Source organism: Anolis sagrei, chromosome 4 (assembly GCF_037176765.1).
Source record: "Anolis sagrei isolate rAnoSag1 chromosome 4, rAnoSag1.mat, whole genome shotgun sequence".
In the NCBI taxonomy this organism is placed as follows: domain Eukaryota; kingdom Metazoa; phylum Chordata; class Lepidosauria; order Squamata; family Dactyloidae; genus Anolis; species Anolis sagrei.
Window position 1 is genome coordinate 140,464,049 of NC_090024.1, and position 18,309 is coordinate 140,482,357.

General features: G+C 39.2%; 1 protein-coding gene across 1 annotated transcript; it reads right to left on the reverse strand.

Moving 5' to 3' along the window:
• Window positions 1-4,659: 4,659 nt before the first annotated feature.
• On the reverse strand, window positions 4,660-18,258 carry CCT5 (chaperonin containing TCP1 subunit 5). Its single transcript, XM_060774070.2, has 11 exons — window positions 18,032-18,258; window positions 13,698-13,758; window positions 13,449-13,613; window positions 12,832-13,030; window positions 11,298-11,490; window positions 10,946-11,095; window positions 10,274-10,393; window positions 10,002-10,187; window positions 8,175-8,312; window positions 6,482-6,662; window positions 4,660-5,018 (listed from the first exon to the last, which is right to left on the reverse strand). The coding sequence occupies exons 1-11, from the start codon at window positions 18,134-18,136 to the stop codon at window positions 4,891-4,893; spliced, it is 1,626 nt and encodes a 541-aa protein (XP_060630053.1). The 5' UTR covers window positions 18,137-18,258; the 3' UTR covers window positions 4,660-4,890.
• Between the last annotated feature and the right edge of the window lie 51 nt (window positions 18,259-18,309).

Sequence of the window (18,309 nt, forward strand, 5' to 3'; positions counted from 1 at the left end):
ATGCCATTACTGCTCAAGCAGGGAGCTTTCAGATGGTAGAACAGAAGCTCTCCGAAGCTCTAGGTGCCCTTACCGCCTACTACAGCAAAACCAGCTGATCCCTAATCCATCGGCCCTGTTTACCTCTCCGAACGTATTCTCCCCTATGAACCATCAAGATCATTAAGATCGTCTGGAGAGGCCCTGCTCTCGGTCCCACCGGCCTCGCAAGCACATCTGGTGGGGACGAGGGACAGGGCCTTCTCGGTGGTGGCCCCACGACCCTGGAACTCTCTCCCACTGGAGATCAGAACCGCCCCTTCTATCCTGACATTCAGGAAACAGGTAAAGACGTGGTTATGGAGGCAGGCATTCGATGAGTGAGCCAACACCCTGAGATATGGATGGCAGATGATGTATAATCGATTTTAGTATGACGACTGACCATTGTAGTTATTGAATATATTTGCTGTTTTAATGTGTTATTGTAATATGAATTATGTTGTTTTACTGACTGTATGTGATTTTATGGTTGGAAACCGGTCTGAGTCCCTCAAAAGAGGTGAGAAGGTCAGTATACAAAACTTTTAAATAAATAAATAAATCTAAAATACAGATATGCACCTTTCACCTTAAGAACAGACAAGCATCCCAAGCTCTGAGGATTACCTGGGAAGGAATCCCAGCATTGCAGCACACCCAAATACCTGGGAGTCACCCTTGTCCGTGCTCTGACCTACAAGAAGTGCTGCCTGAATATCAAGCAAAAAGTGGGTGCTAGAAACAATATCATATGAAAGCTGACTGGCACAACCTGGGGATCACAACCAGACACAGTGAAGACATCTGCCTTTGCGCTATGCTACTCTGTTGCCGAGTATGGTTGGCAATATTTATACAGAGGTTTACCACAATGGCTGAGAAAGTGTGACTTGTCTAAGATCACCCAGTGGGTTTTCACAACTGAACAGAGATGTGAACCTTGCTTTGCCAGAATCACCCAAGGCCACTACATGATGTTTGTCCTAGAGCAGTAGTTCTGTGGGTCCCCAGGTATTTTGGCCTACAACTCCCAGAAATCCCAGCCAGTTAACCAGCTGTTAGGATCTGGGAGTTGAAGGCCAAAACATCTGGGGACCTACAGGTTGAGAACCACTGTCCTAGAGTATGGTATGTTGTACTTGTTTTAACTGGAAGCTAATTTCCCTGGGCGGGGCTCAACTTTCCCACCAACCAAAACTGGCATAAGGTATCCCTGCCCACAAGAACACCAGAAGCAATGCTAGGCTCAAGATACACCATGCACCAATTGCCTTGGCCTAAGAACTTCTGTGTTCTTCACAAAATCTGCAAAACCACAGCCCAACTGTTGCCTGCTGTATGACACATTTTGAATAATTTATATTGTCTTTCAATCAGCTGGTTCAGAATTCAGTTCAAGGTGCTGGTATTACCTTCAAAACCAAGGGCAGAGATAGCTGAGCTTAATCAAAGAAGGGGTGGGAATGCCTTGACACTCAAGACTGAAACATATATCCAATGCAAGATGGTACTGCACTAAAAGGTTACTATTCACCATTTTGTTCTGGTTTGCAACCTCAGATGCAATTATTCTGGGCTTACTTCTGAGCAGACGTGCAAAGAATTACATCTACTTCTCACCATGTTTGCTACCAAGGACCAGAAACAGCCTGAGAGTCAAGTAACTGTCCTACAACAAGGAGAAAGTCCTGAGATGATGCCTCTAGCCATACACCTTGTATTCTTGAACAGTGTTTATGTAGAAAAGAAGGGGAGATAGCAGAACAGGTCCCAGCCATTTTACAGAAAATGTTTCTATACCTCAAGTCAAATTGCACAATTCATAAAATTAGCTAAGTTATTTTGGAACAGGAGGGTGAATTTCCCATAAGAATCTATACTCTGGTGGTTTTAACATAGTAAATAATAAACAAATTGCCCTTCTTTCTTAGTATCAAGAACCTGTTCCCTGAAGTATTCACTCCCTCCCCTCTATCTAATGGTAGAGCCAGTCCTAGGAAAATGAAACTTTTTTTTTTAAAAAAAAAGCAGCATTGGGAGCGGGGAGAATGCTATTTTTACACAGTAATTCCAGGAAGCAGAGACATGGTTAGAGGCTTCCAATATAAATGGAAAACCAAAAACTAGTGGGGTGATACTATCTCATGGTGCCGTGAAGACAGCTAAACCAGAACATTTGACACATTTGGATGCACTGCTTACTCATTGACGTCCCTTGGTTTTCATCCCTCCTAGATCACAGAATAAACCAGTTCCACCCCAAAAACCGCCTTCAATTAAGACTCGAAAGACCTGTAATAATTTACACAACTGAGAAGTTATGGCTGAGAACATAATTTGCATTCTGTATGTTACATTTCTTCCCACTTCCACAATTGTGTATGCTTAAGTATCTTGCTTTTTAATATCACTGCATCAGCAATCCGTAATACCTAAGGCAGCTCATGACTGATAATCATAAAAGCTCATGCGCTATGCTACTCTGCTGCTGAGTACGCATGCCCAGTGTGGAACACATCTCACCACGCTAAAACAGTGGATGTGGCTCTTAATGAGACATGCCGCACTACCTGACATCTGCCGGGAAGTTGCAGCCAATAGTGAAAGGACCAAGGCAGAGACATCTCCAGCTCATCCCTTGTTTGGGTATCAGCCAGCACGTCAATGACTTAAATCAAGAAATAGTTTTCTTAGATCTACAGAGACACTCGTTGGAACACCTCAGCGAGAGCTCAAAAGTGGCAGGCTCAAACCCAGCACCTCAATCCGTGGGTGATACCAGATGAGACTCCTCCCTGGGCACACAAAAGACTGGGCGACTTGGAAGGCACTGAACAGACTGCGCTGTGGCACCATGAGATGCAGAGCCAATCTTAAGAAATGGGGCTACAAAGTGGAATCCACGACATGCGAGTGTGGAGAAGAGCAAACCACTGACCACCTGCTGCAATGCAACCTGAGCCCTGCCACATGCACGATGGAGGACCTTGCGGCAACACCAGAGGCACTCCAAGTGGTCAGATACTGGTCAAAGGACATTTAATCAGCTACCAAGTTTGCAAAATTTGTGTTTTTTTAAAATCTGTTTTGTTTGTTTTGTTCTGTTAGAAATGTAATACAATGTTCTGGTTGCGGATGGCACGATAAATAAATAAAAGCTCATGGTAAACTAAATGAGTTTATCCCAAAAGTGCTGCTAGATTTTTTCCACACTCCCTTTTCTTTTTATATAGATTAGCATGGTTTTGAAAAGATGCAACAGGTAAGTATTCATGTTATTCAAATATAATAACAATAAATATTGAGTTTAATTGAACTATGTAACTAGCCCCCAAAGGAAACAAAAGTCTCAGAATTTTAAAAGAAACCAATTAAGTCTCATTAAAATTAAACCTCCACTAGATGTCACCCTAACCATGCCTATACAAATCATGTCTACTATTGATTACAGATTTAGAGTTGGACCCAGTTTTTCCAACTAGCTTCTGACAGACTACATGGCCCATCTGTACCTGACAATCTCACAAGGTGCAAAATATATGGCATATGGCCTTTCTTTATCTTCAGTGCTATCAAACTTACCAGAAATACCAGACATCTACTAGTAAGATTGCCAGACCATTGGTACAGCTAATAGACAAACATCAGACCACCTGCATTTCGCACTGAAGGCTTTTGCTGTCCTACAAGAAGGTGGCAATTATTTTCCCCACGAAAAGCCGAAGCTGCATTATCAAATTAAAGCTGGAGCATGGAGCAGTGAATTGGCTTCCTCTCAATAAAGTCCTGCTTTTGAACAAGTCTCATCCGCTTTTATTTTCCCCTTCTCTATCAGAAAGTCTTCAGAGGAACTGGTTGGGTGAAAATAATAATCTACATCTTGAGACTATGAGGCTTCCAGAGTACAAGTCTACTGCCAGTTGCATAGCTCAGTCTTGCACTATTCTGGACTACAGAACATTTTGTGTGTGTGTGTGTCAGGATTGACTTGAGAAACGGCAAGATGCTTCTGGTGTGAAAGAACTGGCCGTCCGCAAGGATGTTGCCCAGATGTTTTACCATCCTGTGGGAGGCTTTTCTCATGTCCCTGCATAAGAAGCTGGAGCTAACAGAGAGGAGCTCACCCTGCTCCCTGGATTCGAACCACTGACCTTTTGGTAAGCAGTCCTACTGGACCAAGGGTTTAACCTATTGTAACACCAGGGGCTCCACTACAAGACATTTGGATCAATGTTGATAATCTCATAAAAGAAACATTTGATTTTTCATCATAAGTAGCTTTCCATGTAAAAAGATAACAAACGTCGGGTCAAAAAATGGGAGCAGAGATCCTTGAGAGGTTGTGAATAGAATAGTAACAGCCTGATTTTAGAAATGAGGGATTTTGCACCCCCCCCCCACAAAAACAAACAAAGTAGGGATATGATGGTCTAAATCTATCTAAAACCAAATCAGTCACTCTGTCTGACTGATTGTACAAGCTTTCACTTTTAAATTCCTAGTAATTATATCCCCCCTCCCTGCAATATACTGTTCTGCTGTAATATGCTAAAATAATGGAAGAGATTAATGCAAATTACATTGATTTCAGAAAGAAAAGCATGAGAATATTAGACTGTAATGAAAGGCTACAAAGGGTATGAATTAACTGGACTTTTATCATTCCACAGAACCAGTTTATAAAAGGAATATTTAAATACAGCATACCTTAAGAAAACACACAATGTTCTAAAATAGCACTGAAACCACCACAGTGATTTATTGGTCTAAATTAGAATAACAAAAGTAGCCTATAGAAGAGAACAAAACAAAATGGGAGGGAGTCCTGCTGCTGTGGCCACTTAAGATTTCACTTCAGGTGTTGTATTTTTATTCTTCAGTTTCACCCGGCTTGCGAATATCATCGATCTTCAGAATCATTCTAACCATCTGAGTTGCCAGAGAAATCTGCTGCTTTTTGCCAATTAAGGTTTCTATGACATGCTGTTCCTTCATATCTGCCAAGAAGTAAAATTAAACATATTGTGATTAAATTTAAATCAGTTGAAATAAATTAAAATAAAGCATGAATTTCCAACAAAATAGAAAAAAATTCTGAACTTAAATTTCCAGCTATAACTGCCTATGTGATTGGCAAGTTAAGGTCTATGCTATAGTTTTTAAACACAGCTGAAGTATAAAGATCCTTTTATAGAGAATTGGGGATGGGGGTACAAATCTGCATCAGCCCTCTGGGAGACATCTAAGGGCCACACTAAACATTTCATCACCAAAATCAGGGTTCTTTTTGTCATTTTTAGGCTGAGGAGCAGGTTTTGCTTTTTGTTTCAACAGGTCACTTCCAGTTTACATGTGAATTCAAACAAATGCCAAACTTTGACATAAAATGGCCGGGAGGACACTATGTTACTCAAATGCCCCCAAACCTTTTAGAGAGCATCTGATGGCATTTTGGGGTCCCTAGATGCTACACACACAGTTCTAGTATTGGACTATTGGATTATGACCTGTTAGGATCACAAGTTAATAGGTAGCAAAGTTTCAGAAGTGTTCTCCTTTAGTTTATTGGATAATGAATGATCACTGGGCATGTGAATATCTTGTTTCTATTCCACACTCTCAGCAGACAAAGATTCAAGTAGACTTCTATAAAATAACATGTTTGTTTTACTTATACAAATAAAGTAAAGGAAGGAAATAATAATAAAACTTTATTTATTTATTTACAGTTTTTCTATACTGCTTTTCTCACCCCTGGGGGACACATAACTGGCAAAACTTCAATGCCATACATTGGACACTGACGCAATGCCATCCATAACCACCGCAATAATAAAACCATTTATATACCATTCTATCTCCCCGAAGGGATTCAGGGCACTAAAAATCAATTTAGTACTAGAGATTATTTTCAGGCTCTAGAAACCTTTATCTACCTTAGGCATCACATCATACAGTATGGCACAAATTCCACTCTGGAATGCCAGTAACTCAATAAGAATAGTCTTTAATAATTCAAATTCAAGATTCCTTTTTTATTTGTTTAAGAGAATTTATACCCTGTTCCTCAGCTACAAAGCCATTCTGAGTAGTTTACAAAATGTTAATTTGTTCTCAGGCTTACAATGTACTTTTATGAGAGGAAAAGGCAAGTTGAGGACTCTAGCATCAATACATATAATGGAGATCAATATGGAGATCTATATTTTATATGCATTTTAATCTGCATAATTTTTATATCATATATTTCAAATTATATCTTTTATATGATGTTTTTATTTATCTTCCCTTAATTGTGTGTGAATTGTTTATTATGTCTTTGTACTGGCATTGAAAGTTTGCCATTTTTACTTTGGAAGCTGCCCTGAGTCCCTCGGGGAGAGGGCAGGTTAAAAATGATGATGATGATTATACATGGAAACAAAGCTAGCACTTCTAGTATAATTATGCGTGTTCTTACCATTTGTCCCTTTGCGTAAACAATCAATGCCCAGAGCAGGGTTGCTTTCTTTCACCTGGCGAGCTCGCACTGCTGTCATGGTTTGTATGGGACTCATACCGCTATTCTCTGCAAGTGCCATTGGAATAACTTCCAGGGCATCAGCAAAAGCCCTCATGGCATACTGCTCCAGTGATGGACACTAAAAATAGAGAAAAGTAGCAAATATACCTTAAAACAAGTTCTATTTTAGTGTATTTGTTAAAAGAGATATCAAAACATGACTACAAAAAAACCCTATGGTCCATTCAGTCCTTCACTGCATAATGCTTCACTTTACCATACCATTTAGGATCTATAAACTTCAAAGTTTCTGTTAGTTTCTTTAGAAAGCGCAGGTACTTTAATTCAATGTAAATTGTTTCTTTCCTTCTAAAATTAACCCAAATTAAATCCTCATATTCACATTAATCTCTAAAGGAAGCAGATTATTCAACTATTTGACAGGATAGAATTTTCATAACATACTCATTCTCACTTCAAAGAGATGTATACTAAGCATACTTTCAATTTTCTATCACCATCCTATAACATACCCACTATGATAGATGAATAATCTGGCTGCACTCTGTTTAGAATTTATATATTTGCTATTTAATTGATAACCTGCTTTCCCCCTGCACTGAAATTGAGGGGGTTGGCAACGTTATTTTTTTATCCCTATTTTGTTTACCAATAGACCCGGGTCACGTGGAAATGGGTCATGAGTGGAAAAAAGTTTAAGAAGCCCTGCCTTAAGAGACCCTCCACCCATTGAACATAAACAAAAATTCTCCCCAAATACCTCTACTGGGTAGGGAGACATTGTAATCATGTCTGGGTACTCAAAAAGGCTGTTTCAGAAGACTGCAGGACATGGTGGAAATGTAACTCCTATCCCTATTTTGAGAGTAATAACATATTTTTTGCAAAAATTACACTATGTAACATTTTTGTTCCTGGGTTATAAATGTCATTTCCTAATTGGTTCTATTATAAAACACGGGGAAAGTTAATTAAATAGCAAAAACTTTGCTTTTGTGGGACATCCTGCAGCACATTTTGCTATCGTTTTTCAGTAAACATCTCATTGAGTCTCAACTAATTCAATAGTTTGTGGCAGCCACAAAAATGGTTTCTATAGTATAACAATTACTTTCAGAGTAAGTACCAGACAATTAAACAACAATAGGACTTTCGAAACGGAACGTTTGTTTTTTTTTAAAGTTACATAGTGTTATTTTTTATTCTGAGGTGCTGGGAGGGATCTTAAACATGGCGCAAAAGAAAATAAAAGAAAAAAGGGCGCTGACCGCCATAAGCCACACTTTGCCCACCATTACTTCACAGAAGAGAATGCATTTATACTATACTGTAATGACCAACAAACAGGGCTAGGTGACAATATTTTGAAGATATTCCGTATGTAAGCAGAGAGATAAAAATGTTTGGAAATTTTGAAACCACTGGGGGGGGGAAAGTCCACTTCTTTCAGAAAAAGGAAACTACAGAAAAACTGAAACATGAAGTATTAGTATCCTGATGATCACCTAGTTTACAGTAGGAATATAAAATGCATTGCATATAAACTTGCTTTGGCAAAGAAACAGTACAGAAATTCTGAAGTTGCTTAATAGAAAATTCTATCTTCACCTCTTTATGTGTTTGTTTTTACCTTGTCTGCAGTTTCACTAACAGCCAATGCACAGGAAATCTCAGAAGCACCTCCACCATAAACAATGCGGTTGTCACGAACAAGATTCCTGATCACACACAATGCATCATGAAGGGATCGCTTGGCTTCTTCAATGATCTAATTACAGAAATCCAATACAGATGTATGAAAGATATTTCCCTCAATGAAAACAGAAAAGTGTAGGAGCCATACATTCATACTAGGCACTACACAAACAGTTTTCAAGTATTACATTACCATGATCATACACATATAATTTTTACTCCCTTAATAGCTTCAAGTTCAATCATGTTCCTAAGGCAGCATAATGTATTGCCTTTTAAAATCATAATGAAGATGTAATCTTATATCTGTACACACACATACACACCACTGAACCAAGAGTGAGTTCTGGACAGATGTGTACAGAATTGAAAAATCCAATTATTCTAAACATTACAAAAAATATACATGACACTTTCTCTATTTCTGTCTATGTAGTCAGATACAATGGAGAACAAAAGATTTGGATATTTGGTTGGATTAATAGGTGTATGTACTTTATTTTATTCAAAGGGACTAAGTATTCCCTTTGGATTGCAGTTTGTATGTCTGCAAGAGGAAAATCAGAAAGTACTGGTATTAATTATTATTACAGCATTTATTAAGAGTCTTCATGTTATCTCTGATGTTAGAAATTTTTTTGAGAATCTGGTGCTAGAACAAAAATGTTAATTACAAATCTCTGAAATATAGGTTAACTTCTTTACTTCTGTTACTGGGGCAAAACAAACTGAAGAGTTGAATTGGATGAAGTTATTGAAGTACAATCTTATTACTGTACTGTCGAAGGCTTTCAAAGCTGGAATCACTGGGGTGTTCTAGCAACATTTTGTCCTGACATTTTGCCTGCATCAATGTCAGAAGAAAATGCTGCTAGAACATGGCCATAGAGCCTGGAAACCACACAACACACCAATCATATTACTATTTTTTATCATAAACCAGTGGTTGCTTACTTTGAAAATGTAAGTAAGCCAGTGGGAATATACTCCCTTTTCTGACGCATGTGCAACCAGACAGAAACACATTACCAGGCCAGCTAGGAAGAAAAGTAGTTTTGAGAATTGGCACATGTTAACAACAAAATGAAGATGATTTTATTTTCTGTCAACTGAGGCAAACAGTTAACCCAGGCTGGATAGAAATGCTGAGAATTTCATCTGGGGACAAGGGTAATAGATAAATATAAGAACTAAGATTTTGGGTGTCCATTTCGCATGGTAGCATGAGGAACTTATCAATGTGAACAAATCACAACTCACTACCATGGAAAATCAGAAGACAAAAATATTGATAAGCAACAGAGAAGAACATGTTTATATTAGGAAATTTCATGACATGGCAACACTTCTGTCACATTGCATCGAATCACTGGAATATGACAGAAAGTCACACTGACTTGGATGAAATACCTAATGATGCTGCATTGATGCTGTGTATCTTTCTGAAGCCCACAATATATTTTTTGACATAGAGACACATCGCTTTCTCTGCTAACCATCTCCCATAAATTAACTGAAAGTGCAGATTCCTGATTAAACAAGTAATCTGGCTTTGAAGTCTCTAATGGTCTGTCATGAACTTTTCTCGAACTTGAAAATTCTTTTCTAAGGTTGCCAACTTACAAGGTTAATAAGGGTGCACTCATACAGATTAATCAACTTGTTCCTGTGGTGATGTAGGAATTCATATTAAGGCAAATCTAATCAAAGCTGTGAAAATATTTTAACAACTGGCTAACAAGCTACATAAAGAAATTCTCACCATTTTATTTCCACCTCTAATGAAGATAGTCACGGCCCTGGAATTCTTGCATTCTTCAATTATAAGCATTTTGTCTTTTGTTGTTCCAAATGTCATTTCCTTCACTATGCCAGCAAATCCTAGTTTTTCAGGGGTGAGCTCACAGAATCGAGGTACAATGCGACCTCCGGTTGCAATTGCAATTAACTGAAAATAACCACAGAAAAGCTGTGAGAAGGACAAAATCATCAACACAAGAATTCCAAACGAGTTAGTAAAAGACTTGTACTTACTTCTATTTCTGGGCCCCCAACCCAGCGAACAGCAGGCAGCTCGTTCTGAAGCAGCAAGTGATTGGCCTCATCATCAAATCCCCACTGGCAAATAGCTAGGTTTGCACCAGTGTCTTTAATCTAAAGAAGCATAGTATTTATTTTATTTGTGTCATGGTTATTCAAGGGCAGCTTACATAAAGTACACAGAAGTCCCTTTTACAGACAAGGCCCATATCCAGTTCACCTCCAAACCATATTCTGACATAATTAAACTCCCTGGCACAAATTACAAAACTTCACAGTGATGAGAAACTATTTCAATTTAAACCTCATATTAGAACTGAATTAGGTCAACATTAAACTTTAACAAATACAAACTTATATGGCTTCCAATAGTGCCTAATGCAAGAGACTGAGTGTCTTGGAGCTTTCCCCTCCCCTGCCACCAACTAAATTAAAAGTATGTGTATCCAAATTACATCACATATTGTGTATGGCTTATAAATCTCAGATTGATGCAGAATTTAAATACGTTAAATCAATTGAATTCATGTAACACTAAATTCAATAATCACTTATTCAGTATAATAATTATTGAGGCACCATTGGCAAGAACATTTCATTTTAATGTACAATAATCTTCATTAATAAAAACGCAAACATATCAAAACAAATTCACGGCATCCTAACCTGTTTCACCATCTCATCGAACTTATCCTTTTCATACTGCTGCAATGCTTTATAGTCATCCACAGATGCGATATCAAGCTTATGTTTCGTTTTTGGCTTAGGTGGCTCAAACGGGCAGGTCAAAATGGCAATTTTAGCATCTTTAACTTCCTGAATAGAATAAGAGCTATATTTTAAAACAACAGCAAACTCACCAGTTTCAATTACTATAAATTAATTCATCCCACAATAAAAAGATAATGTACTCTTTAAAAAAAAAGCAAGCAGAACAATTTTAGAAGCAACACAGAAACCCAAGTTTTAACAATCATTATAAGCACAAATCCAATTAGCAACAAACAAGATCACTCACTTTAGGCATCTGTGGATGGCTGAAGTCCTTATCCACAATCACACCTTTGATTAGCTGGGTGTCCTCCAGCCTACCACCTACTTTGCCTTGAACTTTTATCAGCTCAAAATCAACATCTCTGCGTTCCATATCTGCCACAGTTAGGACTGCATTTACAGCTATTTCTGCCATTTGTCTGTGGCAACGGTTAATTCTAAGAAAGAAATAAAATCTCATTTCAGCATGATGAGGTAATACAACAAAGCAAGGAAGCTCAAATGATATAGAATGTATTGTCTTTTTGAATACTTTGAGCAATTTGCCAATTTGGAACAGATTTTTAAACTTTGTTGAAGGATATTCCTACTAGTCTTAGGGACAAAATAAACATTCGTTTAAGCATTGTTTAAAAAAGCTTGCTTAATGCATCTACGTTTACTTTGAAAGAAAGGCATCTGTTGTCAGGGAGTAGGATCAGAAGTGTCATCTGCCTTCCCATATCCTACAACAAGATTCCCCTAGTCAGGAAGCCCCTCCAAACAGCACACCCGCTTCTGAGTTTTGTCATCCAGAGACACTGAGGGAGGCAATAGCTGATTGTACCTTGCCCCTTTTTCTCACTGTGAACACTCTTGCAGTGAGGACCGACCAGGCCTAGAGAGAAAACCGAGAGCAGCCACTACTAAATTCACTCTTCTTTTTGGACAGTGCTAAACAGATGGTTGGTAATGGGGAAAAGCTGCTCTAGAATCTTACTCGCTCATCAATATCATTCTTCTGGGTGACAGAGTGGTAGAGAATGTGCCCAGTAAGCCTGGTCCTTCCGATCATACCACCTCATAAAAGTTTTAAAGAATACATCAAGATAACATCTCCTCCACTTTATTTCCCTCCCTTTCATAGCACCACTGGCCCAATCTATTTTAACAGTCAAAATAATATGGGCAAAAACAGCTGCCTAGGGATAGTTCAAAAAAGTGATCAGAAGCAGTGGCAACCATCACTTGCCTAGGCACTGCTTCCAAGGGAAGAAGTCATGGTCTCTTCTTGCTTGTGCTCTTGGTAAGCAGGGAAAAAAAGTAAAGCTCACTGGATTTAGCATATACTTAGGGGGTTCCAGGCTCCACATTCTATCTGCATCACTCTCTCTGCCACAGTTATCAGAGTGGCTGAGCCAAAGAGGAGACACTTTTCTTGTTTCCAGCATCTTTATAAGTGGCACAACTCAAATGCAGCAATACCAAGGGGAGTGACGCGTATCCTATGGAAACTTCTGTTACAGCAGAAGGGACTAGAGAGTAGGAGTTGTTTTTTTTTCTTGTTTGGTCACCTGTCCTAACCAAAATCAGCAGAGTGCTTTCACTCAAAACATTTTTAAATGTGTGCTTGACGCAATACATATAGTTTTACATAATATGCATACAAAATATGTCAACGCAATGTTCTTCTCGGAAGAAATAAAAAAAAAGAAAACAAAAAGCAATACAAGTATTATGAGAACTAAATCTGATCACACATTTAATCTATTCTCACAAGAGGATGAACATGTACATACACTTTAGAGCCCAGTGTTGTCTTTGCTGTCTGAATAAGAGGTTCAGTGTTCTCCAGATCAACCGGAAAACTGTCACTGATGTTGTCCAAGTGTTCAATGGCAATGCGAGCAGCCTGTTCATAACCATCTGCTATCCTCACAGGGTGAATACCACGATCCAGTAAGTGCTCTGCCTGTTCCAATAAAGCACCTGCAAGAACTGGAGAGGCCAAACTATAATGAAAATGTTGGTTTCTACACAGACAGCTTTGTCTCTACAAACTTTGATAGATTAGATATGTTAAGAGATACATTTGAATGCCTGAACTGTATAGCCAGTTCTGCAAGTCAATTGAAGATTATTACTAACTCATCTACCAATACAAGTTGACAGGGACTGTCTACATAATATGTATTTTTTAAAGGATATTAAAGTATTTTTCACTAAAAATATGAAGACTGCTTAAGTACTGCAAAGCTAATAGTTACGCAACCATTTACAAGGTTTTGGTTGGCGAAAGAACTAATTAAAATATTCTACACAAAGTTTACAATAGCATTTTCATGTATTTTGTCTCACATATGAATCTGAACTTCAAGAGGAGTATAATTCACAGATGAGTTATGACAATTCTTACCAACAACCCCAGTGGTTCCATCCCCAATCTCATCATCCTGAGATTTTGCCAGTTCAACCATAAGTTTAGCAATCTGATGATCCACATCCATCATATTCAAAATTGTGGCACCATCATTTGTCACAGTTACTTCACCATCCTTGTCAACCATCATTTTATCAAGTCCTGAAATAAAATGTGAACAATCAAGTATCAATATAACTACAAAAACCTACCATACAGAAGTTTAGATAAAATTATTATACTTACCATTGGGTCCAAGTGACGTTCTGAGTGTATTGGCTACTGCTTTGGCTGCCATTATGTGAGACTATGAGAAACACAAGAATAAGAATGGTATTTGAACATTAATATAAAACTACCAAACATACAATCATCACTGCTTGATTAAAAGGTAACACTATGTCTTAACATATTAATTCTGTCCAACAAAGTGTATATGCTGAGAGGAGTGCTTCTACCAATGGAATGAGGTGGTGATCACCTACAACCTTCTGTGCACTCCCCAAATCATGATTAAAATAACATAAACAATGCAATTATTTTAGAATTACATATTTTATTATAATTATACTTGGATGAGAGAATTTTATTCATTGAATACCATTCAAAGGGTATTTATCTATTTATTGTGTCAGAAAAACCAATTGAGAATACAGTTACAATGCATTCTGCTTCTGGTGTCACTGTAATAAAGTACTCCATTGTGCATGTGGCAGGGCTTAGACTGTATTGTAGTAAGTGGTATGTGGTTTGCTCTTCTCTACATTTGCATGCTCCACTTTGTAGCCCCATTTCTTAAGGTTGTCCCTGTATCTTGTGGTGTCCAAGTCACCCAGCCTTTTGTGAGCCCCTGGGGGAGTTTCTCAGCTGGTATCAGCCACTGATTGAGGTTCCAGGTTTTAACCTGCCACTTTTGGACTCTTGCTTGCTGAGCTGTTCCTGCAAGTACCTCTATAGATCTTAGGAAGTTATTTCTTGATTTAAGGTGTTGGCTTGCTCGCTGATATCCGAACAGAGGATGGGCCAGAGATGTCATTGCCTTGGTCCTTTCATTACAGGCTGCTACTTTCCGACTGATGCCAGGTGATGCAATACTGGCTAAACAGTATAATTTCTCCAGTAGTGTAGGATGTAGACATTCTGTGATAATGTGGCATGTTTAATTAACAGCCACGTCCACTGTTTTAACATGGTGAGATGTATTCCACAGTGAGAATGCATTATACGGCTGTGTGGAAGAGCCATGGGTGATTTGAGTTCATACTGCCATATAACCCAGTTCAAAGCAGATAATTTGGGATTTTATACAGCTGTGTGGATGCTGGCTAAAGGCCCTTCCACACAGCCATAGGAAAGGTAAAGGTTTTCCCCCGACATTATGTCTAGTAGTATCCGACTCTGGGGGGTTTGTGCTCATCTCCATTTTTATGCCAGTGTTATCCGTAGACGTCTCCAAGGTCATGTGGCCAACATGACTGCATGGAGCACCATTATATTCCTGCCAGAGCAGTACCTATTGATCTACTCACATTTGCATGTTTTATAACTGCTAGGCTGGCAGAAGCTGGGGCTAATAGTAGAAGCTCACCCCAATCCTCGGAGTCGAACCTGCGACCTTTCCATCAGCAAGTTCAATAGCTCAGCAATTTAACCTGCTATGCCACCAGGGGCTCCACACATCCATGGAACCCAGAATATCAAGGCAGAAAGTCCCACAATATCTGCCTTGAACTGGCATATATTCCAGTTCAAAGCATATATGGGATTTTATTCGGCTGTGTGGAAGGGGCCTCAGTGATATCTTTGTTTTCTGATGCTTCAATGTGCACAAACCTTTGTTTCATGCACAAAAGCCTTAAAGATATTATTTTAAAATGACCTCCAGGCTACGTGTATATGAAACATCAATGAATTTTCAGCTTGGAGTTATTGTCCCATCTCCTGGGGTACATCTACACTGCAGAATTAATGCAGCCTGACACCACTTGAACTGCCATGGCTTAATGTTATTGGATCATGGAAGCTGTAGTTTTACAAAATCTTCACCTTTTTCTGACAAAAAGTACTGATTCTAAACCAAACTACAACTCCCATGATCCCATGGACAGTAATTTGGTGTCAAACTGCATTACTTCTACAAGGTAGATCAGACATGGGCAAACTTTGGCCCTCTGGGTGTTTTGGACTTCAAGTCTCACAATTCCTAACAGCTGGTAGGCTGTTAGGAATTGTGAGAGTTGAAGTCCAAAACACCTGGAGGGCCAAAATTTGCCACGCCTGGTGTTGCTGCACCCTACGATATCTCATTGTTGTTCTCGCTGAGAATTGAAGCTGCCCTTTGAGGGAGTAAGCCATCTGTTCCTGGGACGTATGAATGTAGCTTCTACTTCACTTCTGTAAAACTGGGAGGTCTGTCTTTTCATTATGTACATACAGATCCAAATAAAAGTGTTCCAAAATCTCCCCAAAATCTGGAATCCCACACACTTCTGGTTCTACTTTCAGATAAGGGATATCCATCCTGTACTAACTCATCAGGCTATTTTCATTATTCTGGATTGGCAGAGTTCAATGACAAAAGGAATGGCACCACTTCACAATGCACTGGAAGAAAGAATTATCTACACCAGGCCTAGGCAAACTCCAGCCCTCCAGGTGTTTTGAACTTCAACTCCTATAATTCCTAACAGTGTACCAGCCATGCCTGAGTTAGCAAGATCATCAGGGTCCAGCAAACGATCTTAAAAGGTTGTTCACCTGCTGGTCTCACTTACTTAGACATTATTATTTTTATTTGGAGTGGGGATGGGCTGCACGTAAGTCAGCCATACACTTGGTTGCATTTTCAGGCATTAGTAACTGAGGTTCTTCCATCCAGTGGAAGCACTATGGAGATGCACAGGATGCAAACTACCCCAACTGATACCAACAAAGGGTGATACTAAAACTACGCTTTATAAAGTTTTTCTCCACTATTTCAGCAGAAATCTATTAATTATGTATTTACAGAAATATATCTGCAGTTAAATATAACCACAAAAAACATTTTACTTTAGCCCAGCTTGCATGTACTGTATCTACACATACAAGATTAAAACCCTGTCCTGATTTATTTATTATTCCCCATATTTGTATCATGTCCTTCTTACTCCTGGAGGGGAACTCAGAGCAGCTTTACAACAGGCATTCATTCAATGCCAACAAGAGTAATAAATTGTAAAAGAAATTTAAAAAAATTGTTAATGCTTTGAAATCACTAAAACATTTGTTTAAATCACGCAGATTTGAAATCATAGTCCAGGTCAGTCCATTGTCATTCACACAAATTGGGTCTCATTGTAAATTGCACACTCCCTTACAAATAATTCTGCTCCTTTATCTCACCCTGAGTTTTTAAATCATTTTATGTACATACGGCACGCTCATTGTCATTATGTCTGGTTTACTTTTTTTTATGTTTTGTGTATATTGTTTATATGTTTTATATTTTAATGCTATATTGTTTATTTTATTGCAATTTGTATCTTATTTTATTGTAACTTGTTGTTTGGGCTTGGCCTCATGTAAGCCGCCCCGAGTCCCCATTGGGGGAGATTGTGGTGGGGTATAAGCTTATTATTATTATTGAACCTTCTAATGTGCATGCGTTCCACTCAGAACTGTCATTATTACCCAATTCAATGACATTTCTAATCATGTGCTTTTGTCTGCATGTTTTCTGCACTGTTGCTGCTGGTGTAATGAATATAGGAACACGGATTAACGTATGATGAGAATGGATTCTGATTTTACTGATGAGACGCTAATGATTGTTATATTGTATTGTCGAAGGCTTTCATGGCCGGAATCACTGGGTTGTTGTAGGTTTTTCCGGGCTATATGGCCATGTTCTGGAGGCAATTTTTCTCCTGACGTTTCACCTGCATCTATGGCAAGCATCCTCAGAGGTGGTGAGGATTGTTATATTGTTTAATTGTTGATGATGCTATTGTTTTAATTGTCCATTAATGGTTTTGTGATGTTTTGCATTGAATTTTGCTGTTGTTAACTGCTTTGAGCTGCCTGGGGGCTGAGAAAAGCGGTATATAAATGAAGTAAATAAATAAATCCCCCAATGACAATATTTGCTAGGATAATGGGAGTTATAGTCCATCAGATCTGAAATTGCCTGTTTGAAGAAGGCTGCTTTCAAATGTTTCAGTACCCTACTGTGTTTGCCATTCTTTGCGTAAGCATCTTCTTTTCAATCTTTCATTTTTTCTTAGAGCTGAATAGAAGGAAGAGTCCTGTTAGGAATTGTGGGAGTTGAAGTCCAAAACACTTGGAGGGCCGAAGTTTGCTCAGGCCTAGCCTACACTGATGTAGCAAAGTCTGTATTTCGATTCTCTGCCACCAGAATGCAAGGGAAAGCATGACTAGGCCATCCCTCCCCGCAGTGCGAAATGGTACCGCCCATTGTACGCCTCAAGTATATGGAGAAGGAATCTTCCAACTCGAGGTGGGGGGGGGGGTGAGAGAGAGAGAGAACATAGGAAGGGCCTACAACCACCGCCCAACGCCTTCCCCGCCATGGCTCTCACCTTCAAGGCCTCTATGCCTGTCACGCGGGTTTTCCGGTCCTGGTCCTTGAGGATGAAAAAAGGTCGTCCATACTCGTCAAAGGCCAGCGTCCCCACGGCCGACATGATGCAAACAGAGCCGGGCTAACGGCAACGAGGAAAAGAAAAGAACCCGCGTGAGCGCCGCTACCACAACGCGGACGCCTCTCGCTCGCTCTTCTCTTCTCGCGAGACCGCCCAATGAAAGAACAGGCGCATGCGCACCGGCCACCTCTTTGCGGCGAAGGGCTTTCTCGAAC